We start from the raw sequence: 25,582 nt of genomic DNA, 5'->3' as shown, positions 1-25,582 counted from the left end.
AACAGGTCTGCTGACTTTTGGTAGGACTTAAGAGAATCAGACACGTTTGAAAAGCTGACACTAAACCTCCTGATTCTTAACCCTTTGCAGGTTGAACTTTGGGAAAGCTTCAGTTGGCATATAAACGTTGCATGCTTAAGCCTGTGAAATACTAAGCATAAGATCTGTGATCCACTAAAGCATTTGAGCACAGTTTAATCAAATATCTTGCCAAATGAGGCCTAACTGGCCATCTTCACTATACACAAGTGGATGACTGGCATGGTTTGCTTGCACAAAAACCCCCTGATGTCTAATGGATTGACCACGAGTTGGGAAAATATATTCAAGAAACAAAGTTAAGGGAAGTAAAACAAGACCAATGAGACCTTTAAACAAAGTCAAGTGTGTCACACTTAGCTCTTTGTTTCTGTGGCTGAAACACATCAGGGAATATAGGGCAGTGCAGAATTTCTGGTCTGAGCCTTCGCTGGATTTGTTCAGATAGCCTGACCTATGCTTGGGGCTCATTACATCAAGCATACATTACATCAGACTGGATTTTGCCTAGCACTGAATAGACAACACAGAAATCTGGGGTGCTTTAGGGGTTGGTGATCCCCTTTAGATACCCTGTGGGAGATGGGAAATCTTCTGTGCCTAGAGCCTTTCAGCACACTAGAGTAACTGGGTCACTTTTATTGTTACAGGAAGCTCTTATCATGGCCAGCATGGACCACCCTCACCTGGTGAGACTCCTGGGTGTCTGCTTGAGCCCGACCATTCAACTCGTCACTCAGCTGATGCCTCATGGCTGCCTGTTGGATTACGTTCATGAACATAAGGATAATATTGGCTCCCAGCTGCTGCTAAACTGGTGTGTCCAAATAGCTAAGGTATGTAATTGATGCTGTTCTTTTTGTGTCTTTTACATAACTAACTGAAAAACATGACATGCAAAAAGAAGATATAAGAAAAATGTTTGGGTTTTTGGTTTTGCTGGGAGTTTTATTCAGGCACGGTTTTCTTTCCAAGAAGGTTGGGTAGGTCTTGAAATATTTTGGCTGCTTACAGCCTTATAGATTACTTGTTTATATGTAAACCAAAGTGTTTTTCTTGACTCTTTCCAACTCTGTGTTAGGAGAGGGTCCTTGGGGGGATGAAGTGGAGGAAGAAGCGCGCTGTTAGACATCTGGGCCTAAGTACAGAATGATTTTTCAGCCTCTTCTACTGTTCACTATTCATAGGTACTGATTTAACTTGACTGTAGTTTTCAACCTTTCTGAATCTGCATTGCGCGTTAAATTCTGATATGCCATCAATTGTCTGCCCCCACGCTGCCAAGAAGATAAATATTCACTTCATGTCACTCCTTTGGGAACCATCATGGTTCTGCGGTGTTTAAGACCTATCACAACACCTGAGGCTGGAGGGTAATATTGCTTCTCTCTGCAGAATGGGAAATCTCAAGGGCTGGATCCTGCTTTTCTTGCCATGATATAATGCTCTCTGCTTTCCTCTGGGGTTTCAGGAGCAAGAGTGAAGCTATTGTCATTTAGATCCAGACTGTGCTTCAGCTGAGGTGGAACAGAGTATAGGTCATAAATGCAGCCCTAATGTAATCCTTGCGCAGTGGTTTATCTATGTTTTAGGTATGTTTAGGTATTTGGTATTGTTCTAAGCACAAGTTATTGCTGATGAGTTGTAATGATGGGAGTGCAAAAGGCCATAGTTTTTACCCATTTTAAAGGCTCTTCTGTGCAACCAGCGTTGTGTACAGTGATGTTACTATGAATGGGAATCTGGAATCCACTTTTTATTTGGAGTTATATAGAAGTTATTTAAAGTTTTAGATTATTTTTGTGAAAATGCTTGTTACATATAAATGTGTGCCACAGACTGCAGTCTTACGTTAAATCTGCATCCTTACGTGAATTAACTACATCTCTTATGAAATCTTGATTCAACTTATAATGTTAAACTTCTGGTGCTGGAGAGTAAGCTGGAGATTCAGCAATTGTTCTGCTGGACCAAATAGCAGCCATCAAGTAAACACTTGAGAAATTCATCCAGCCTTGACTTTTTGTTCAAGGAGAGGAGGAGTTTGAGCTTCATCATTAACAGGGACTATTTTCTTTCCAGGACCAGATCCATTGCCAAGCCTGCCTGAAGGTCACAGTAGATGAAATGATGCTGGGTAGAGGGGTTGATCCGTAAAAGAGGTGGGGGGAATCCCAAACCCACATTCTGATGTTTTGCAGCATTTTGTACGTGTGTTAAGATCTGTGATTCTGCTGTGCTGTGGTGGTAAAGCAGCCAGAGCTGTACAGAACATTGGAACACCCTGTTGGGGATTTGCAAAGGTTTATTTAGGGCTGTTACCAGACTGAGGAAGGTGGGGGAGAAAATACATATCCCTGTTTGAGTCCTTTCTCTCAACACAACCTCCTTCCCATCTGTTTCCATTCTCTTGATTGATAGTGGCTGTTAATATTTATCACAAAACATTTACACAGTGGCATATGTGAAAAGATAATTCACCTTTATTTTCACTTTGTGCATGTATATGGCCACTGACTCATTGGACTAATAGCTGTACTTACTTTGCTGTGGACTTCATGTGGGCAGCTGATTTAGTGATCCACAATAGAGGCTTACAGAGCTGACAGGTCTGTGGGAGGGTCTGGGGAAGGCAGGTCATGGTTTTCCCGCAGCGATTGTTATCGAAGTGAAACAGGTTCTAAACTGATTTCCATTGTAAATAGTTTCAGTGTAATGTGGGGATTGGATTTGGGTGGACTGATTTGAAAATCGTTGCTTGCCACTTTTCTTGGTCACCGTGTGATGTGGGAGGAGAAGATGAGGTATTACAGACATATTTGAGTTCTGAGATAGTGGCTAACCAAGCAGTGCAGAGAAGTGAGATTATACACGTAATATTAACTGATGTAGTGTCAGGAAGAGAAAGGGAGTTTCTGTATAACAAAAGCTGGGCTATTATTGAGGGGAATTTTAGTGAAGTTTATTGAAGTTTAGTTAAATTCATCTTCTTCTGCATCACAATAATCTTGCGGTTAATTTTGCCTTGGCCTCCCATCACAGCATGAAGCTCATCCACTTGGCTACTCGTAAGGGGGACAGCAGCAAGTGGCTGTTTCCTTGGAAAAGGGCAGTACTTAGTACACATGGCTGGGCTCTTAACTGTGGGCCATCACAGTTCGTCTGGATTATTTTCTCCTTGGTTTCTTCATGTGTCTCTTTCCCTTCTCTTATTTTTCCTGCAGTGGTTGGTACTGAGCTTAAGAGAATCAGTGCACATCTGACAGGGAGTTCTGCATTTTGCTGCTTTTGTGTGCACAGTAGTGGTAGGGATGGCTTGTTATACTCGAGGAGGTCACCACAGGTAATGACTACTTGCACACCATGCCATTATGGTGCAATCCTAGTGTGGGAGTAGACTCCAAAGAATAAAAACATACCTTTTATTTTCTTCTTGTCTTTGGAGACCTTCAATGACAGTTGTGTGTTGGAAATCCTCCCTGTCAGGTTGCAACTATAATATCTTCAGTGTTATATAGGAAGCTATCAGTGAAGAGAGGAGAAAGATGGGGCATATGAGGCTGTGCACACTACACAATGTACGAGTAATGCAAATATTGCACAGAATTTCATGCATTGTATTATGCTTTCTGATGGGATACAGGAATGCCTATTCCCGTGTGCTCTCTCAGATTGTAATGTTGATTGGGGTTAGAGGACATACACAAGAAAATATTTCAGAACTGGTAAGAAAAATAATCTTTGAGATCACCAGACAAGGAGCCCCCTTATCACAAAAAGTGGAATAAACGTGCTAGTCCCCTGCTAGCAGCAGGGGAGTAGTAATACTTGTTTTCCACTCATCTGTCACATTTAACAGTGACTAGGAATCAGTCTGCAGCCTGCAAATAGGAAAGATTCAATTTGCCTACAAACAGAATGGTCTCCAGAGGAATGAGTACAGAAGGTGCCTATTGCATTAAGCACAAGTTTCCATTCACTGTGGGGAAAGGTCTGTGTATCCCATGTACCTGTATCCACTGTGCTCACATTTCAGGATCTGCCATACAGCTTGAGGATGTCTCTCCACATCTTGCTTTTCTAGATTTCAGGCAATGATTGGTTGTATCTTTCTGAAAGCTACCAAAGATACGATTAGCAATGTAGTAAGAGACAAAAATGGTCAGTCACCTCCCAGTCCTGTTCTCTGCTCCCTTGTGCAGTGTCTTTCCAGTGTCTTCTGTTGGATACATCTTTCTGTTCTCGCCTGCCCTCTTTTTATGGTGAGAATTTTCCCCGACGAGGGCTAAAGGGATTGGGAATGCCTCCATTTCCAAGCTCAGGCTGATTTTTACGAATGGTTTAAAATCAAGTTGCTGCTGCAGTACAGTTCCTCCCTACTGCGCTTTTTCCATCTGCCAGTTTGCAGGCATTTATTTATCGAAGTCATTGCTTCAGAGTTCACTTGTTCTGCCAGGCTGTTCGTTTCCATATGCCTCAACTTCTGTACAACTAGATGCAAAAACTAGTTAGGCTCTATGCCTGGTTGCCAACCTGCATATGGCTCTGGAGATCATTTGTGAAGGTTGACGACAGGGCAGTTATTAAGTATTATCTACTGCCAGTGGAAAACAGCTTGGATGCTTTTTCTTTTTGCTTATACAGATTGTGTCGAATTTATTCTGACTGTTGTATCATTGTAGGGTAATTGTGTTCTTCTTTCAGGAGCTGTAGCTGCTTATTTTATGGATGAAAGTTATAAAAATAGAGTAGCCCTCAAGCGTTCTGCATAAAACAGGGTTGTTAGACAGCAGCTGTGTCTAAGGGGATTCTTCCCTTCTGCTTTACAGATACACAAGGTATCTCCTTGTGTCTTTGCTTCTATGTGTGCTGTCTCACTTAGGGACTGAATGTTTAACCTTCTTGTTCTGAGTTCAGCACAGCATTTTTATGTGGAGTTTGACATCCAGTAAAGCAGTAAATTATGCCCATGTATCAAGATACTTCCTAGAGTGAGAGCAAGAATGACAATCTTGGTGGCTTTAGGGTATGGAAGGATGAAATAATGCTTTGTGGATGTCCATAGTTTTGGCTACTTGAGGAATGGATTGAGAATCAAATTCTGTAAGGTTAGCACAAGCCTAGAAGTGAATTCTCAGTAGGTGAATTACACCCTTGTCAGCCAGTGTATGACAGGTATATGTCAATCATAGAATCCTGGAATGGTTTGGGTTGGAAAGGACCTTAAAGCTCATGCAGTTCTAACCCCCTGCCACAGGCAGAGACACCTTCCACTAGAGCAGGTTGCTCCAAGCCCCTGTGTCCAACCAGGCCTTGAACACTGCCAGGGATGGGGCAGCCACAGCTCCCCTGGGCACCGTGTGCCGGCGCCTCAGCACCCTCACAGGGAAGAGCTTCTGCCTTATATCCAACCTAAATCTCCCCTGTTTTAAGTTTGAACCAATTACCCTTTGTCCTGTCGCTGCAGTCCCTGATGAAGAGTCCCTCTCCAGCATCCTTGTAGGCTCCCTTCAGACACTGGAAGGCTGCTCTGAGGTCTCCATACAGCAAAAAAAGGTACTGTGCATTCGCATTTCAATGTGTTTGATATCATTTTTCTTAGCAAGGGCTGCCCAGACATACTCCCTGGCAACTTGGAGGTGTGGGGGTGACATTCTTATGTAAATGCATTCAAAAGAAGAAACATCATGTGGATTCTAGTCAGAAAGAGTTGGTTACACTTTGCTGGTAGGTGAGGTTAACTGTAAGGCACCTGTATTTGAGGCTGTAACATCTCACTGTTACTCTAGTGGAAAAATTAGCCTAGATCCTGTTGAAATTATTTTCATGGGGCTTTGTGCTGTGCTAGCCTCTCTCTCACAGGCCTACAGAAATGCGTTTTTGCTTCTATAATGTTGCATACAACAATTGCTAAATTCAGCATGGAAATTCAACTCAGGCAGCCCCATCTCCTATTCTACTGTGTTGGTTTTGAGGTTTTTCTGGTACGGTTATGGTTTCATTTTGTGGCTGTTGATTTGCTTTACATCTGCAGCAGTTTTTCCTGGGCAGTGTTTGAATGCAGAGGAACTTTTCCTGCCCCAAAGAAGGTAGAGGAAGAGCAAGAAAGGAAGCGGTCTTCCACAAACAGAACAGCTTGCCTATGATCACATAGCCTGCGAAGGAGAGCTCAGCTCTCCTGGGTCTTAGCCAGGGCCCCATTCTACTCTGCCCTGTATCCCCCAAGGGCTGCCAGACCTGTTTTTTGCATTCTGAACTGTAATAATTCATTCACAGCCCTTCAGAATACTAACAAGGTAAAGCCGAAGTAAGTTGATACAATGGAATGTCATGGAAGGAAAATCAAGTACTTCAGGGGATTATTTTTTATACCTTTTCAATATAAAAGAATTCTCAAATTACCTTAACTAAAGCCCTGCACAGCAGCAGTTATCCAGGTATGCAAGAAGACGACATTTGAAAACACTCTAGGAAAGAAAAAGAGAGAGGAACTTGGGGATTGAATTTTAATGAAGCAGATGCACATCTTCAGTCCTGTTGAGTATTATTCCAGCACACTTGCAGTCATAGAATCATTTAGGTTAGAAAAGACTTTTAAGATCATCGGGTCCAACTGTAAAACTAACACTGCCAAGTCTACCACTAAACCATGTCCCCTGAGTGCCACATCTACAGGTCTTTTAAATACCTCCAGGGATGGGAACTCCACCAATTCGTTGGGCAGCCTGTTCCAACACTTGACAACCCTTTCAGTGAAGAAATCTTTCCTAATATCCAAGCTAAACCTCCCTGGCACAACTTGCGGCTGTTTCCTCATGTCCTATTGCTTGTTACCTGGGAGAAGAGACCAGCTCCCACCTCGCTACAACCTCCTTTCAGATAGTTGTAGAGAACAGTGAGGTGCCTCCCAGCCTCCTTTTCTTATTGCTTTAAGAATTCTCTGCAGGCAGTGCAGGTCTGCAGCTGGGGGTCTCCATGAGCTATCAAGCTAAAGGCACTTTGCAAAGGCTCCTTACTGCTGCTTTGTGCCATGCTGTTATCCCTCCCTTTTAGCTGGTTCATGTTACTGGGCTCAGTGCCCTTCTGCAAATGGGCTTGTCCACTGCCTCTTTCCATGCCAGGCTTTTTAGAGAAAGGTGTATTTTGTTACTCCCCAGGGCAGTCCTTCTCAACTGGGTGTAAATTCACAGGCTGTGTGGAATTCAAAGGATCTATGTTGATTTATGCAACTGACAAGCTGACCCAGAACCTGGTACAGCGCTCACCTCGCATCCAAAATCAAATGATTTCGGCCTGTGCTCCTCATGTGTGGGAGTGAGGGAGGCTCTGAGCAGAGCCTCCGGAGGGCAGAGGCAAGTGAGGTCCCCTTGGCTGTAGTGTGAGGTGAGGAGCCTTTCTCATCCACCAAGACTTGATAGATTAGGAATGACTTGTTAGAGCCAGCTTTTGTTATTTTGCTGCAGATGTGATGAGAGAGAAGCTGTGTGAACTGGGAGGAATTGGGGGTGGTTGGACAGGTTGGGAAGAGGTGGAGGATAGTGGCTGTGGTTCAAGGTCTTTCTTTTTCGTTAAAGAAGCCTACCCTGCAGCTCAGTGACTATTCCATCATGGAGTGAACAGAGGAGTTTAATGACAGTCATCTATCAGCTGTTCACATTTTAAACTTCAAGATGTCTCTATTCCCAGAGCTCCTTGCCATGACAAGGCTAATTGTATAATTATAATGCTACACCAACCCCTCCTGACGTGCTCACACTGGCAAGGACCAGGGCTAAGGGCTGTGATAATTATCACTGCAAGCAAGTACATTAGCATAAATGTAGTTTACTAATGGGGCTGCTCTATTAGGATGTGCAGCATATAGAAGAGTAGGATCTAAACCAAGGGCTGTGAGATTAAAGTCATACTGAAACAAGGCTTTAATTGTGTGGAGGCCCAAAATCAAAATAGGTGGGGAAAGTATCATTTTACTCTCCTGAATCCCTCTGTGCAGTTTTCTTGTCTTATTCATATTCATCCTGACCATTTCCCTCACTCTGCTGGAAAGCTTGGATATCCCCGGATGGCAGATTGAAATGAAGGGCCCTTTTTCTGGTGTAGCTGGAGAGCTCTCACTGAAAGAGGGTTTGCCATCAAGTCTCAGGGGGGAGTTACCCCACCTTGCCCATACCCTAGGACTTTTTTGGTACCTGCTGGGCAGCTCCCTGGGTTACAGAAGTTCATTTGAACTCGAGAAGCCTTTGCAACAGAATACAAGTGGATCTTGCAGAATTCTGTATCCTAGCTTTTAACTTCTAAAAGGTGGAAGGGGCCGGTTTTCTTTCTTGCTGTGGTAAACTGGACTGTCTTGGGTTTTTGTGAGGCACTGAAGAAGTTTCTTTTGATCGTCTCAGATATTAAGTTTTGGGGGATTTTTCCATCTAATACAGAGCAGTAAATGAATGCTAGGGCTTTGTTCATCTTGTCTGACCTTCCATGCTCAGATTAATGTGGGCACAATTGAGTGCAGGCATTACTAGAATGCTCATACATAGGATCAGGGCCTGGCGACTCTACTCTTGACTGTTAGTTGCTGTGGCTGGAAATATTTCTCCAAATAAATCAGGGAATTTGATCCTAGTAAAAATAATTGCAGCATCTCTGACCTCACATGTTTCCTTGGAGGACACAGTATTCCATGTTTTCTCGCATAGTTATGTACATATTTATGGAGACTTCCATGCAGTTCCCTCCCTCCACCAGTCATTTCATCTGGAGTACTGAACTGGTTTAGCAACTGCTTTATCTTTTCTACCAAATACAGTTGTTGACGGGAGTAGTTTCCTGTGAGAAGTATTAAAATGAAGGCGGGCACAATAAAATTCATCAACTTAAATACTGAACCAGTTTTTTTCATTCCTTTCATTTCTTTCTCCTCTCATCTCAGACTGATTGTCCGCTCATCAAATTCATGCTCACTCTTTCTCTGTATTTTGTCATTTGCTTTCTTTACTCTTGTCTTTCCTGTACTTTTACAGTGTCTTGTGTCAACCTCTGTTCCATGTTGCTCTTTCTTCAGAGTTGTCATTTCTCCTTTGTTCTCATTCTCTGGCTGCCTGGCTCCCTCTAGCTGGTACCCATCCAGTGCTCTAAAACAGCACAGGAGCATCATGCCTGCCACCCACCAGAGTTTTTATGTTGTTGTGTCTCATCACAGGGTTTGGAGAGCACCTCAATTTCCTCATTTCTCTCATAATAATGCATTTGGTTTTGAGGGTTTTAACACTGGCTAACTGGTGACTCCATGAACTCCATGTGTTATTCTGGGGGAGAGATATTTGAATGTGGAAAACTGCATCAGAATCACAGGAACAAAAACGTAAGCTTGGGTTTATCTAAAAATTATAGAGATATCTTTCTTCCAGCTTTGTGCTTTTACCTCTGACCCTCAAACGCTCTTTAGCATGCTGTAATAACCTCAGTATGATGGTGTTTGAGTTGTTTGTGGTCTTCAGTGTGTGTATTTGGTCATTACCTCTAGAGCTGGGTGGAATGACTCAACCTTTGAAGGTGACTCTCTCCACTCAGGATGCTGTCTGGAAGACAAGCATAGGCAAGCCCCGTAGCTTTCTGACAGCTTAATTTGCAGGGGGATAAATGTGAAGGGTGCGGGCAATGACAAGGTCACACAAAGCAGGCACTGGAGGACTAAGCTAAGGTTGGAACTACCAACACAAGTGTGGCAGATTTCCGCACAGTATCTTACATATTGTGTGAGCGAGCTGTACCCCTCTGTGTTTAGTAAGGTCTTGTGAGCAGGGTGCTAACTTGCTTTCAGCTTGTCGGTGACCAGGAGAGGTTTAGAGTGGGTAGTAATCATTCTTTCTCCAGTCTTAATCTGATGATTCCTGGATTATTTAGGCTTCCTCATCCCTTCCCCCCAAAATCCAGTGTTCCATGGTTCATAGTTGTTGGAAAAAAGCAGAGGGGCAGATTTTCCAGCCATTTACAAATCATAGCAGCCTTTGCAAAGGCACAGAAATGAGCAATTTATTGCACAGAGATAGACAACTTATTGTTTTGTTAAATGAAAGGCGCACTTAGCACTGACATTTATAGGGCCTCTCATACTGGGGACCTGACAGCTGGAGGCTACAGAAGCCCAAAAGGTTGGCTTTGCCTGAGCATACCAGCTTATCATCAAGTACTCTGAGCTGCACTGGGGGGAAAAAGAAACAAAAACCTTAGGTTTTTTTCCTAGCAGTCCCCAACAGACTGGCTTGGGAAAGCATTATTGAAAACCACTCCTAAATCAAATTCAAGATATTATAGGAGCGCCTACTAGGGTCTGTCAGGATTTCCATTATAAGCCCATATTTTTCAGATCTATAACTTGACCATAAAATTCCGCTCTGGAGTGTGACTTGGCATAAAATGTCTCAGCCCAAAGCATTTTTATTATTATTATTATTCAAGAGATATATGTATTTGGCTGGTTTTGAGTTGCTGGAGTTCAGAAACAAAAGCTGGATTTTTCTCTATATATACCCATAAATTAAAATGCTTTTTTGCCTAGTGAGTACCTGTCTTTCAACACTGTCTTTTATAAGATAACTTATCCAGCTTGGGTAACTATTAAAAATAGATGACCAAAACATTGGTGTTTAAAGTCAGGACCCCCCACATTTTTGCAGAGTACCACAATATGCATGTGCCCTATAAAATCCTGCTCCTAAACCCACATAAGGGTCTTCAGGAAACTCTGCAAGGCCATTTGCAGGAGTTTCTGGGTCTCTAAAGAATGTGTCTGTATTTGAATAGAGCTTAGCTTTCGCAACTGGCCAGATCTCCAAGTTCTCCTGTGCAATCCAATGTTCAGGCATAACTACAGTAGCCTTTTGCACAAGAAATGAGATCTGGCCTGTTGGAAGGGAAGGGAGATGCTCGGCAGAAGCCGTTCCAGATGGGGGCTGAAGTCCATAAGTGTAAGATCAAATATAGCAGATGTCTATTAGCAGAAGAGCTACTGACCATGGCCCAAATCTAGATGTATCTCAAACACCCCAGAACTGTCCGCTCTTCATGTATAACTGCTTCTCTGTCCAAGTGGGAGCCAGGAGTAGCAGTGGACTGAAGCCTGTTATCCCGCTGTCCTAGCATGACTTGCTGTATTAGGGGCCCATGAAAAACATACCAAAACAGCAGTCACTTGAATAGCATTTGATGAAACCCTGCTGACATGTATCTCAAGCCATAAATGAGGCCTGAAGATAGCACTTCACATCCTGGTGCTTTGCTGGTACATTCCTTCCATCCCAAAGTAAAGTTTTACAGAAACACTAGAACAGGATACGTGACACACAGAATCTTCTGAAACAGAGTTGCCCTGAGCCACAACAAAGGAGTACACCCGCAGCAGTGAACAGCAATTAGTGAAACAGCTCCTCGATAAACTGGGGTAGCTGAATGAATTTGGGGATGCTGGGATCTCTGTGTGTGCTCTTCTGCAGTGCAGTAGACCAAGGTGAGTCTGCTTAATGAAATGTGAGAGGGGAGAGGGCAGTTCAAGTGGCTGCTGGCATTGTTTCAGGTGCCATGCCAGCCCTCAAACCTACAGGGTCACCTGGCAGTCAGGTGTCATCAGTCAATGCTCTCCCACTTTCCCACATCCCATCTGTTTCTGTCTAGCCTGTTTGTGCACATTAGCTCTCAGTATGCAGCAATTCTCACTGTAGCTTGGTTTTCTTTCTTCATCCTGTGACCTTCGTGCTTCCTTAAACTTTACCCTTGTCTGAGGGCCAGAGCAACATCCTCACTGCTTCTGCTTTTATTTTCTGTCTGTGTTAGCAAACAGAGAGGATCATATTGCACACAGTGCATGGCTTAAATCTGAAGTCCTGCAATGCATTAATAGCTTCTGATTAGGGGCAAAATAGGATTGGGTTATGTTCACTATAAGGGTGCTGAGGCGCTGGCACAGGGTGCCCAGAGAAGCTGTGGCTGCCCCATCCCTGGCAGTGTTCAAGGCCAGGCTGGACACAGGGGCTTGGAGCAACCTGCTCTAGTGGAAGGTGTCCCTGCCTGTGGCAGGGGATTGGGACTGGATGAGCTTTAAGGTCCCTTCAGCCCAAACCGTTCTGTGATTCTGTGTATCCCATGAAAAATATTGAGCATTAAAAGAATGCATTGTCCTCAACTGAAACAGTTCTGAATTTTCCAAAGGCAGCCTTTTTTCAGGACCTTTGAAATGTCTTTGGATTTATATGACTTTTTTTAAGGTAATTTTAAAACAAATCATTTTGAAACAAGCCAAAAAAAATACAGCTGATTTTTATAACCATTTTTGTTCTGTTTTTTCTGACATGTTTTTTTTGCCAGGTTGCTTCACACATGTAACCAAGGTCAGTTTTAGAGAAGATAACTGTATTTTTCAACAAATACTGTTTTACCCAACATTTCTTAGGAAATATATAACTGAACTGCTACACTGTAATACAATTTGGGTTTCTGTTTAGGCTCAGCTTGCATTACTTGCATCATGAACTCCTTTACATAGGGACTTGCCTACAGCAACATCTCGCATGTCAGCATTCAGTAAACCAATACAAATGGCGTAATAGAATGATATGGTAGATGGGCAGAAATGAAATGTAAGCTATCAGAAGGGGACTTGAGAAGGCAGAAGGTACATGACTTCTGTATCTTTGGGAGTGGAGATAGTTGAAGAGCTAGGTGTCACTGGAGGAGGAATCTGATGTTGTGAGTAGATGGGAACAGTAACACCGAATGATAGGATTTTTTAAGTCAAATAGCAATAGTGATTTTAAGTCAAAGCTTTTGGAGGTGGCACAGATAAGAGGAAGCTCCCAAGCTTCACTCACTCTTGGGAATTACTGTGTCAACTCAGGCTGCTGGCATGTGTGGTGCAGGACGTGGTACTGCATCTTAGGTGCTCCCTGAGAGTGGGTGATGCTGGGATCCCTGTGCACTACCTTTATGTGTGCCACTGGTTGTCTTGGTGAGAAATACTGATGCAGAGTCCTGTTTCGTGTTTGCTGGCCTATTGCTGCCTACCCTCATGTGCATGTTTAGACATAAAGGAACTTTGCAGGGCTGTGATGTGAAAGCCATTGGGACTTGGCTGCAAGCATTTCTGAATGTTGCATTTAAAGCTGCTTAGCCTGGGACCTGTGCTTTGCATTATCATTGTTGCACGACCCTATCATACTTGAGCACCCTCAACATGGAACTATGTTCCCACCTTGCAGTCCATGTGTCTACTAAGTGGGGGAATATCATTGTCCTAGTAGATGTGGAACCAGATGATGTGTCAGGACTCTGGTTGGAGCAGCTGTCTTTATTTTCCAAATTTAGGGTTCATTTCCTAACCTTCAAACAATCTTTTCTTTCCAGAAGGCATAAGCGCTATGTATATAGACAAGACGAATAGAGGATTTGGTGTCTCTGAATTGGAAGGAACATAGATGAATCTTTCTGCAATTGGGTGGGGGTCAGTTGTGTGGTTTGGTTGAAGTTTTTTCATATTTACGAGCAAACTTTGGAGTCCCACTTAAATGTAATACTAAGTTTAAAATACACCAGCCAGGTCACTTTCGATAGAAACAGGATGTGTCATTGTCACTGTATGAAGCTCTTGCCTTCATCTCCTCTAGATAACAGTGAAAAGCATCCACTTGTACCCAAAAAGCAAAATCACGTTGCAAAAGATGCAGTGGTTTGGGGGTACGCAAAGTTCGGCACAGGAGAAGAGATTAATTGTTTGGGTGTATTTAGTTTAACTAAATGAGGTTTCGGATGATCAGTGTTAGCTATAAATTTAGCAGGGTTAAATATCCAAGAGGAAAACAAGTATGTAAGGTAAATGACAATGGTGGCATGAGAATGGATGAGTCTTAACTGGCTATGAATAAATTTGGAGTGGAGATTAGAAGAGGGTTAATAGCCACCATTAAGTAAGGTTCTCAAACCTTCTAGTAGAAATAATGGAGACAAAATAATGAATGACTTTTAAGATGGAGTTTGATAAGTTTATGAAGCAGATTTGGACTGAATGGTACGGTTGCTCTCAAGGGGCAGAATTAGATGGCATGTTTGCTTTTAGCTCCCTGTTTTGTGGTTGAGTAGCAACAGGGCAGGAATTAACAACGAAGGGAAAAGTTCTCATGCTTTGCTGGGAGACAGCCCAGGTCTGAAATGTGGAACTAGTAGAGATAGAGATGGAGTTGTATTTTGCACTTTGGATTGTTTCTTGTTTTTCTGTTTCTTACTCGCTCACCTTACTCATTCTTAATTCAAATTAAACCAGATTCTGATTCCATTAGCTGAACTGAATAATGCATTACTCTGCATTTTCATTGAAATCAGCCAGCCTATTCATGCAATGATGATGCTATTCTTGTGAGTAAACATATCAGAATCAATCTCATGTGTGTTCAGCCTGCTTCACCCTAAGAAAAAAAAATAATGAATCTTTCACTTCAGCTCTCTTTTTTCCTCTTGCCTTTGCCTAAGGCTTGCGATCAGTAATTCATAGGATGTGTACAGTAGGTGGAAAACACACAGAACAGAATTTAATGAAGGCTTTATTACATTTAAACATAAGTATTCTAGTTTATGTCAGAGACTAATGACCCGGAACATTTCTTTTGTAAAACTGGTGGTACGGGGACAAGACAAAATAATAGTGTCTCTAATTTTGGCTACGTTTAAAAATATTCATTATAGTTCAGAGCTTAGCAACCTGGACGATATTTCACTGAAGAGGGAATTTATTCCATGTTCTTCCAGTCTTTTCCAACTCTGTTTCTTGTGAGGTATTCAGACCTACACATCTTCTTGGACTACCTCTATACAGAAAATAATGTCTCATAGTTTGTCTGCCACAGTTCTTGAGTCCCTCCCATTACTTATGAATTCTTTTCTAATCTGCTTCTTAGAAGTACAGGTTGTTACCTCCTCCTCTGTAATCTTTTCCAATTTTGCTCTTACTTGACTTTCCCATATGCTGTTCTGTCTTTTAAAAACTAAAATCTTAATAATGGTGTTATGCTCTCTACAGTGCTGTGTATCTTGAAGCGTAAGACTAATAATAATTCTTTTTACATCTCCTTTTAAAGCAATGAATGTTAGAAAGAAAGGAAATTTCATCATAGAAATGGTAGAAAAACTTTGTTTTGATAGCTCTATATTGGTACTCTGTTGTGGGTTTCTTTTGCTTTGCCTCCCAAACTGAGGTAAGCTTAGATTTAATTTGTGGCAGGGTTTTTTTTTTTTTTTCCCCATAGAAAATTGCAAAGGCATTTGTAGTCATCACTATGATAAACAAAGCAAAACAACCCACTTCTTTGAATTGAGTCCTGTGCTTTTGAAGCAAATCTTAACAGTTGAGAAGATGGCTCAGGTCCCTTAGTACCTTACACTGACTTGGTCTTGTTATTTGATGTTGCTACTGAGGGAATGGATTCAGACATTTGTATGTATCATAGAATCATAGAATAGTTTGGGTTGGAAGGAAACTTCGAAGGTGATCTTGTTCAACCGCCTGCAACGAGCAGAGACATCTTCATCAGGTGAATGCTCCATCCCTGGCAGTGTTCCAGGCCAGGTTGGACACAGGGGCTTGGAGCAACCTGCTCTAGTGGAACGTGTCCCTGCCTGTGGCAGGGGGTTAGAACTGGATGAGCTTTAAGGTGCCTTCCAACCCAAACCAGTCTGTGACTCTGTGATTCTGTGTTTGAGCCACTGATGTGTATTGTGTTTAGTAACGTCCCAGGCAGCATGAGCTGTTGCTGTATGTCAAGGATGCTCTCCCTTTTCTGGCCAGCAAGCGCAGGAGGTGAGCACAGCCATCCTGGTTTAAACCCATCCAGCAACTAAATAGCATTGAGCTGCTCACTCCACCCCCCAGGTGGGATGGAAAGGAGAATTGGAAGAATTTGAATAATCTTGAGATAAGAACAGCGTAATAATTGAAAGTAAGTGAAATATACTAATAATAGAAGTAATAAAAATACAGACAACAGCGAAAAAGGATCAATGACCTCTCAGGAACCCCAAGTGATGCACAGCACAACTGCTCACCACCGCTGGGCAGTGCCTAGCCACACGGGGGCGCTGGCGGGCGCCGGCCCTGCAGCTCAGCTGCCATTTGGGTATAGCAGGAGCCCCGTGGTCGCCATTTTGAGTCGGTCCTCTCAGGGCAGCCGGGGTTGAGAGCCTCCCTGTAGGTGAGTGAGTGCACATTATGGGTTATTGACCATAAAGTGTAACATTCAGCAGTGTAGTGGTGAATCCATGTGACACCCCACGTCTGCAGTTGATGTTGGTGCAGCTTTAATTGAGTTTGAATAATAAGTTTCGTTTAGCCTCAATATATTGGTGCTGTGACCCCCAGCCCTCTCCTCACGTGGAGGTTTCAGTTCTTGGCAACCCTTACACAGAATCATGCATCTATGCAAGGTGGGACATCCCAAATAGGCTTCCTAAACCTGAGCGGGGGGGGGGGTATTGCTTTGTTTTGGGTTGGGTTTAAGTGGTCATTGCTTCTCTTTGTTGTGTTCCTCTACTGTGCTCCTCTGAACAGGCTCTTAACTGAGGCAGATTGGCTTTGAAGTCAGTGGGGCTGCACTGAGGGGTGCTGCCTGAAGAGCTGGGATTCAGGGTTATTTCCAGGTGTGTTAGTTAACTGAGCTGCTGCTTCTTTAAATCTGCTTCTATAAACATAAAAATAAAACAAAAATAAAACCAAACAGAAAGACGGGAAGGAATGTTTGGTACCTGTATATTCAGCAAAGCCTTATTTAGGAGCACATTCTAAGTTGAATCGGGGATTTATAACAGATTAAGAAGATTTTTCTCATGAATTTCTCTTCTGTTATAAATCAGGCATTTGCGAGATCTTCAGCCTTCTTTAAGCTCTTCCACATTACTAAGTTGATCATTAAAGAGCAACAGTGCATTTATTCAAAAAGTATTGTGTTATCTTAATTTCATTCATCAGAGGTCCCTCTCATTATTCTGTTAGTTAATTAGTGTGTTAATTAAATCATATTAATTTCTTTTTAGTCTTTACCTTTGAATCTCTTGTTACTGTAGCCTTTCTTGCTGTGTTTTAGCTAATCTTGAGGTGTCAGTTTTTAGGAAATGTTTATTTTGTCTTCACAGAAAACTGGTGTAATAGAGTCCTGCAGAAGCAGGCTGAGGAAAACATTGAGTTAGCCATGCATAGCCTGCCACTGCATCATCAGGCTCTTCTTTTTACACTAAGGAAGTAGTGTGGTCTGTATAAGTCCCAGCCCCACCAGCACTCAGAAGTCCTTGTTATTGCCTTCCAACAAGGCAGGGTTTTACTTGAGAGTGGTTATCTTTCATATTCAGCTCTGCTACCTTTCCCATCTCACATCCTTGCTTTCCTCCCCTGTTTGGTCAGAATTTCAGGGTAAAATACACCTTTGGCATAGTCACAGCCTTTTTCAATGTGCTGAAGTCCATTAGCCCCCAGCTGTCTTGCTTATTAGGTGGAGACCCAGGATTCGCCTTGTTAGGATAAGGCTTTAAACTGCTCCTCTGTGACTGAAAAGACTGACTTTGTTTTAGAACTGTTCTTCCTCAGGGGCAAGGACAGAGTTAAGTGATGGTCAGCCACTGATTTCATGAAACATACTTATTTTAGAATTAAATTGCAGAAAATTATCATAAATAGGCAACCTGTAAGGTAAGGCAGCTTCTGACCCTTTGTCTATTACAGTCCAACATGATGCTTATTTTCTGTGTTCTCTGTCTCTTACAAATGAGTTAGAAAGGCTTCCACTATGAAATAGAATCATGTCTAAGATTTGGGGTGGGGTTTAAGTAGCTTGTGGTTTTGTCCAGTTGAGCCAGTGATCTGTGCTCTTGCGAAAAATCTCAAGGGTGGTTGTTTGACCTTCTTTGGAGCTGGTTTCAATTTAATTCCAGTCTTTACCTTGGCTGCTGCATGAATGGGTTTAAGGAACTGATGAAAAGCATATGTGAGAAGCTCCTTGTGCTTAACAGAGCTGGGAGTTATCAGAATTCAGAAGTGAACAAGAACATTTCAGTGGTGAACAAGATTATACTTTCAACAAGAAGCTGCAAAACTGTACTTGGCATATTTCATCTTGAGATAAACTTAAGCAAGTTCATTTTAAATACATTCATCTCATATTTTGACTTTATTTCCTGAAAGGCATGACAAGTGTATCATATGATAACATACCTGATTCTGACATAATGCAATATATAACTAAAATATAATTAGAAAACTTTAGCAGATACTTTTGAGTAGCCCCTGTAAAACTGAAAAGCAAGCAAGGAGATACTTTTAACAAAGAAATAAGCTATTGCAGTTTTCTTTAACTAGTAGCTGCTTTTAATGCTTGTCAATACTGTAAAATTTCATTAAAAAAAGAGACTGATACTTCCACTATGTATTTTATCATGATATGGTGTCACATTATGATTACAGGAGTAGGTGTGTAATAACAATGTAAAATAATACACATTGGTTTGAGGAAAGGGAGAGAAATAAAAAAGTTAAAAGCTCTTAATCATATGAAGGATTGATATCAGGATTTTACCACTGATGTACCATGTGCCACGATAGTTGTAATAGTTACATGAAAAGCTGCTTAGAGAAACAAAACAACCTGGTCTATGCCATTTCATTTTTAAGTGCATGGACACGCGCATTTCTGTGCTGGCAGCAAAGTGTTAGGCCTCTTGGTATTTTGCCCAGCAAACAAAGAAAAGAATTACTTATGACATTCTTGAATTTGTTTTCTTGGTAAGGTCCAATGTTCTGTTATTGAGATGATGAATATATCTAAGCTGGAAATGTGCAAAATGAGAAGCAGAAAAGCAGGTGCATTGCAGAGAACTTTGCGTAAGAGCCAAGTGCGTGCCTCCTGCTTATGCAGGAATTATGCTAAAGAAGCATGGATAGTAGCTTGCAGCCAAAGAGTAAACCGTATGAAGTCATCTGGCACTTACAGTAAAGATAACCTCAGGCCATTTTTTATTTCATAGCCCGTTTGTGTACAAAACCCATCAGGAGGCGCTTTCTAGTTTCTCATCATTTCCATGAATGATAGTCTTTCACTCCACCCAGGCTGCATGCAGTGAGAGGAGATACAACTTTTAATCTTGAACGTTTTCCCGTGAGCAAATAAAGGTGAAGCAAAGATTACTTACATTTTGAAGCAGCAGATGACAAAATGCCATTGATTCTTAAGCAAAGACCTCCTGTAGCCAGTTGCTAGCATCAGTTCTTCAATGGTGCCTGTACTTGGTATTAGTTCAGAAGGCAGTGATTCAAATGAGATGTAAAAGACAAGTTAGAAAGGGCTGGATTCTATTTCTGGCTGTTTTACAGAAATTTTGGGGGGGTTTTAATGAGGTTTTGACACATCAGTTAAACTGTGTTCAGCAAATGGACTTGCGGCCCTTAATGAAATAAAGCATTTGGAGGTCCTGTAAAAGGCATTAAACAAATGCCAAGTGGTTTTGCTCATTGCTTCAGAATGAGAGAATTTCATAAGATTACATACACTAAACCTGTCACAGGTTTGATTATTTACATTAACCTGAAGATAAATGCAATAGTTAAATTCTGGTTTTCAGACAAAGCATTCACCTTTGTGGTTACCTGAAAGCCTGCAAATTGTCCTATCTTAATAAATTTCCAGCCGTCAGCTGACATCCAATAGCTAATTCTATGTTACAGCTTTCTTTACTTGCACAACAGTGTGATTAGGTGAGGTCCGTTTTAGGTAAACCTTTTAGAAGAAGGTGGTTGATGCTAACCAGTTTTACTGCGCATTCTCGGTGGGTTGTAGCGTGCACGCACAATGTGTTAATCAGATTAGAGCTGACAGGTGGTAAGTCGGAGATATGATAATGTCTGTCTAAATGGAATATGCATAGAAGCCAGGATGAAATCTGTGTGTTGAATATGCCACGTAGCCAGTTTTCTCAAGTTACGTGGACATACTTTCATTTCCATCTCAACCATTTTTAAAAATCTCATTATCTCTCTATTCCCAGCAGGAACATTGCTTGGCAAAGTCAAAAGTGTTTGAGCCAGTTACAACACTCACAAATACTGTGAGAATGATTAGGAACACATTTATCTGTGGAGTCGCACCATTTAATTTAAATCTTCAGCTTTCCAGGTGCAGATGACGCAGACAACAACGTGTCATTTATTGCCTATTGTTGGTGTATGAAACCAAAGAAACATACTTACGGGACATGGATAGAAGAGACTCATAAGCAGTCTGCTTTGTAGTTGATAATCTAAGCTTTCAGTGACCTGAAGAGAGGCAGCTAATGGGTGTTTTTGAGCCCAAGAGCAAATTGGAGATTGTTAGGAACAGCAGGTATTTCAGCTTCAGCAGATCTGTAACCCAGTACTTTTTCTGAAGTCTCTAATAGCCAGTACAGGTTCAATAACAGAAAACACATCTCTGTGTAGGTGTCGTCTGTACAGTTTCTAAAACAGAATCCCTGGGTTATTGCCAAGTGCTTATTGCAATTCTTCAGGAAGAAAGGGGAAAAAAAAACCACAAGCAAAAACCCCAAGGAAAGACAGCCCTTAGTTCCAAACATCAGCAGTCAGAAGAGCCACGCTTTTTGCTATGCCGTATAATGAGTCTGGTAATCCTGTTTCAAGGCTGCTGAGGTACTTGGGTACCACATATGGAGCTGGATGGCATCTTTCTTCATTCTAGTTAGCGGTCAGAGGAAAACTTATTCTGAACATTTATGTATCCAAAGCTTTTCCCATTCAAGGAAGCAGATTTTCCTGGCCAGCTACAATCTTTTGAAGGTGTCTGGGCTTAAGTGTGGTGATCTAATAGCAGGACTGGAACATAAGTGCCCAGGTAAATGTTACTTAATTGAATTTGTATCTATATACTGACGTCTGTCTGCAGAGCACATTCCTTTTTTCATCCATCACCTTCCTGATTCTTATTTACCTTGGCATTTGGAAAGGCTTCTTTTCAGATAACATCACAGTTAAAGAATGAGTTCTGAAATGGACCTAGTCTTAGTGGAAACTAGTAAAAGGCATGTAAACCCATTTGATGTATTAGTACAGCATGCCATTTAAAAGGAAAGATTTAGTTGGTTTTCCAAAGCTTTCCATTTCTAATTAGGTTCAGTGTGATTCAGACTTCAGTCTCTTGGCTTGTACTGTCATAGAGACTTGAACTGAAATTATAGCTCCATAATACCCCCACAGGGACTAATTTATCTTTTCTGCAGTTACTAGCTGCATTAATATTGCCTAAGTGTAGCCACTGGCATGTGTAGGTGGTGCTAGTGAGTTAGTGACAATTCTCTAAAACAGTTGTTAGAATTCCAACAAAATTTTACTGCCTGAATAGCTTAGACTTTCGTAAAAACCTCAGCCTAAAGTACAGAAAATACAGTGTTCTGAACTTAAATGTTACTCTGTCATCTTGCTGCAACCAGTTGTTTCAGACCTCAGTTTTATTTTGAGCACACTTTGGTAGAAATAACACGACTGCAGATGAAGTGTTGTTTTTCATAGAAGTAGTTCTCAAGTTCATAGAAATGGCCCAAATACACAGAAGATGTATTTGACCACTTACGGGGGATCTGCTTGCTGGTGACTGACTAGAACATACAAAGTTCTCAGTGGTGTAGCCTTATCTTTCTTCATGGAGAAATGCAGGGCTGTCTTCGTATGAACGCGGTTGTGTGCCATGACCAGCTTTCCCTGTGAGTAAAGGCCAACCAGAGGCTGGTTTGTGGTTTGAGTTCAATGTAAGTTAAAGTCATAGTAACAACTAGTCAACTCACAGATCTGGTGAAAGGTCTTCTCGCAGCTAGACAGAGATGTGTGATCTCTTGTGCCTTCATGAATGGTTTTATTTATAGATCTTTTACTCATTGCCTATAAAAAATTGTTTAGAAAACACAATGTTTGCAAATTACCAGTTTGTTTTAAAAATACTTGGAGAAGTAGAATCCACACTGATGATAATCTTGCTTTGAGAAGGAGATTGGACAAGGTGACCTCCAGAGGTGCCTTCTAACTGAAATGTCTATGGTAATAGCTCTTCACAGAGAACATGTGGGCTGCTGTAAGTTTCTCCATTCTGTACAGACTTTTTCAAGTGCTGTGTCCTTGTAGATGTTGACTTGTGGCAGGCATTACCCCTTACTTGTATTATAAGTACAGTCTTCTGATCAGTCGTTTCAGGTGAAGACAAGACAGGTAGGGAAGTGTAGTTCTGGATTGAGTAATCCTGACTGCTTAGTAAAGCGCAAGCAAATACTTCTGTGAGGAGCATCATTAGAAATACACGTTATCATAGCTACAAAATAAAGTATAAAAAGTGTTCTTGTACTTTCATGCCTTCCATTGGCTCTGCATACTAAACTACTAGTATTTCTTTACTTCTGTCTGACAGCAACCATGTGCAGAGCCCAAGTCTCAAAATGAAAATTAGGAAAAGAGCAAGTGAGGAACAGTGAAAAATCTAAGAGCTGAATATGCACATTTTCATAGGAAATGTGATTTTCTTAGTGGAAGTTTGAGTTCCAAGGACCAGCTCATAATACAGCTACTCATACACATGGAGCAAAGCGTTGTCCATCATAAGAAGTCATAATCTGGCTCTTGGTGATTTGTCCTGAGGTCAAATAGGGGTGCAATTGCTAGAATTCCTTAGCAATTTGGCCATTATTCAGCTTCGCAGAACAGCATCAGCTCCCAGGCAAGATGTCCCCAATGGTTGTGTTCTGCTTCGGGTGCCCCTTCTATTTAGTGTACAACCTCTCAAGCACTGGCAGGATGTACAAAAAATAACCTCCTTCTCTCTACTTTCTGGGTTGTGATTACAGATCTCTCGTACGCTGTGTTCACTGTGTAAAGGGAAGATAAAGAGTGCTTGAGTGACCCAAAGAGACAGTTAACTAAAGGTCATAAGCTTATCCAGAGGTATTTGAACAGATGATGGTTGTAAACAGGTATTTCTGAAATCTCCTAACTAGTAACTAATGGGTACTCTAAGGTAGCAAAGTCAGTCAGTTGCAGTGTCCTAAACATCACTTCTCTGCTGTCTCAATTGTCCTTTGCCTATGCTTGATCAGAAACACATATGCACATTCATTTCAGTTTTAGCAAGCAGAATACGCAATTCTTCCCCATTTATTTGCCTATCCTTCTCCCAGAGTTAATTAAAAACCACAAGCCACAAGTACTTGGGAAGTCAAGAAGCATTTACCAGCTTCCAGAGCTTTGTATGCTGCTGGCCAGGGAACGTGGCTGAAAGGTAATGCTTTGGAAGCAACTAGAGCAGTGGTATGTTTGGTCGCTAAGACAAACTTGAATTGTAGTCCTGCTTAGGAAGGAGCCTTCTGGGTGGAACTGAGCACAGTATTCAGAGTGTATAACCTACTAAATTAATCAGGGCCATTACCCCTCTCCCCCTTTGTGGAAAAGAAAGAAAAGCAAATTCGTTCCCCCTGTCATGTTTTCATGGATACTATAATGCTGTAATGCTCCACCTCCAGTTGCAGAGAAAGCCTGCAGCTCCTCTTTGCTCTAGTTGGCTCACTCCAGTGTATGGGTCTGGGGGCTGTGCGCATGGGAGGGGATGCATTTGAGCCAGCTCTGCTCTCTGCAAAGCCCCTGCAACAGGAATAGCTTGGCTGCTGGAAATTGTGCTGGATTTTTCATCCAATTCTGGGCTGGGCATAAATGTCCATTGGTAGATGTGTTTCATCCTATGGCTGTGAAGGCTCTTATGCTACTAATGTTTCAATATAGTGGTTGCTTTAGGTTCTCCTAGATTCTTTAGACGGCTAAGGGTCTATGGTAAGGAAGCATACATTAGATCATTCTCTTCCATCTTCACTGTGCTTTGTCCATTTGCCAGTTAATCTTATTCGCCTCACCCTTGTAAACATATCTAAACAGAGGGAAGAATCTGTCCTGTCATTTGCATTTATTGTGTGAGCTTTAATTTACTTTCTGTTGGTATTCAGGTCACCAAAATACCCTGTTACGTTTCTTGTTCTGTTTTCCTTTGTATAAAAATAAATGTCAGGATGATCATTTGAATAATCTTTTTTTTTCCCCTGAAAGGGTAGGTACGTTCCTTCCTGTGGTCTCCTGTGTGCCTTCTTTCTGTTTAATGTAACCTTTCATAGATTAAAAAGGTAATGATGTTAATAGAATTGCATAATTGTCAACAGATAATGTTCTCCCAGTGAAATATAGCTATTGAGGCTTAGCTAAAGCATTTATAGCAAACAAGCATGTAGAAACAAAACAAAGATGTTTATTTTCAAAGTGACACATCTTTGCCATCTAAATCCTCAGGTACATCATTCAGCCTCTACAGGACTGGGATCCCAGCGTTCCCAGTGCCACAGTTATTACTAGTAGGTGTGATGGCTTTCATTGATGGCAGGAAATTTTATCCCTGGTCGTGACCAGAGAGAAGAAATGTCAGAATTCAGACCCAGATCCAGCCTTCCTCAGAGATCCAAGGGTGTTTTCGAACTTGATTTTAGTGGCTATCTTTTCTCTTCATTCCTACCAATTTTCTCTTGTGCCAATGCTATTACAGGTGAGGGGGGGGCAGTAAAAAAGAAAAAGGATAAAATGGAAGCAACTGGGCTTCCCTCATCACTGCAAAAAGCCCATCTGAGGCACACAGGGAAAGGTTAGATTTCAAAGGCAGTGGCAATGGTGACCAGTGACTGCCAACTTAATTTCTGAATGTTAAGTGCAGTGTGGTAGTGGATGATGAAAGTAAATTGTACAGTATATATAAAAATATATTGTTAATGGATATTGGTATTGACAGTGGAAAGGTCTGTTTAGAACTGAGCAGAGGACTAGCAGCCCAGAGCACTGTGGTCTGTAAGGAGAGAAAACAAAATAAGGTAAAGGCTGTACATTTCTGGAAAGCCAGGGAAGCAGCATGTTCTTCTCAGAAATAATAAAAATAGCAAAGTATTATCTTTCCAAATGCTTGTAGCTGCAAACCTGGATTTCTCCTTTCTGGACCAAAGTATAGCTGAGTATCTAGTTGACAGACAATACAAGTTTTGCTGCTAGGAAAGCAACAATTTAAAGTATTAAAGAATATATTTTATATAAAGATAGCTTAAATACTGCAGAAATATCTAAATCTCAGAAAAACTGCTTAACTTTCCTCTTGGCAGTTTTAAGAGTGAAACCATGACATGAACCATGAAGTGGTTAATGGGCTTCTTTCCTTGTGTCTTCTGTGGTCTCGTTTGACACACATTGCCCAAATGATATTAAGAAATTAGAGTTGGAAATATGGGGCAATAGCAGGTAGGCATGTGCAGGACTGTCACCGTTTCCTTGTGCATAGACCCTGAGTCCATGAAGCTGGGGCTGTTAAGCACTCTAGCTGAAGGGAAATCAAGGAGAGCTCAGGCATTTCCAAATCAGGTAATTGAAAAATGTGTTTTGACTTTGGGTGTGATTGAGGAAAGGGCCTTAAGCAAGTGC

The 25,582-nt window shown here is 41.7% G+C and overlaps 1 protein-coding gene across 1 annotated transcript in view; it reads left to right on the top strand.

Annotated features, from left to right (window-relative positions):
• ERBB4 (erb-b2 receptor tyrosine kinase 4) overlaps window positions 1-25,582 on the top strand; it is a 616,088-nt gene that overhangs the window by 510,545 nt on the left and 79,961 nt on the right. The window contains exon 20 of the mRNA XM_030487261.1: window positions 690-875. Coding sequence (XP_030343121.1) covers window positions 690-875 — 186 coding nt within the window. The remainder of the gene's footprint in view (window positions 1-689; window positions 876-25,582) is intronic.

This window comes from Strigops habroptila, chromosome 5 (genome assembly GCF_004027225.2).
Source record: "Strigops habroptila isolate Jane chromosome 5, bStrHab1.2.pri, whole genome shotgun sequence".
Classification (NCBI taxonomy): Eukaryota; Metazoa; Chordata; class Aves; order Psittaciformes; family Psittacidae; genus Strigops; species Strigops habroptila.
Note: the sequence above shows the minus strand (reverse complement) of the source record. Positions and strands in the feature narration are given on the sequence as shown.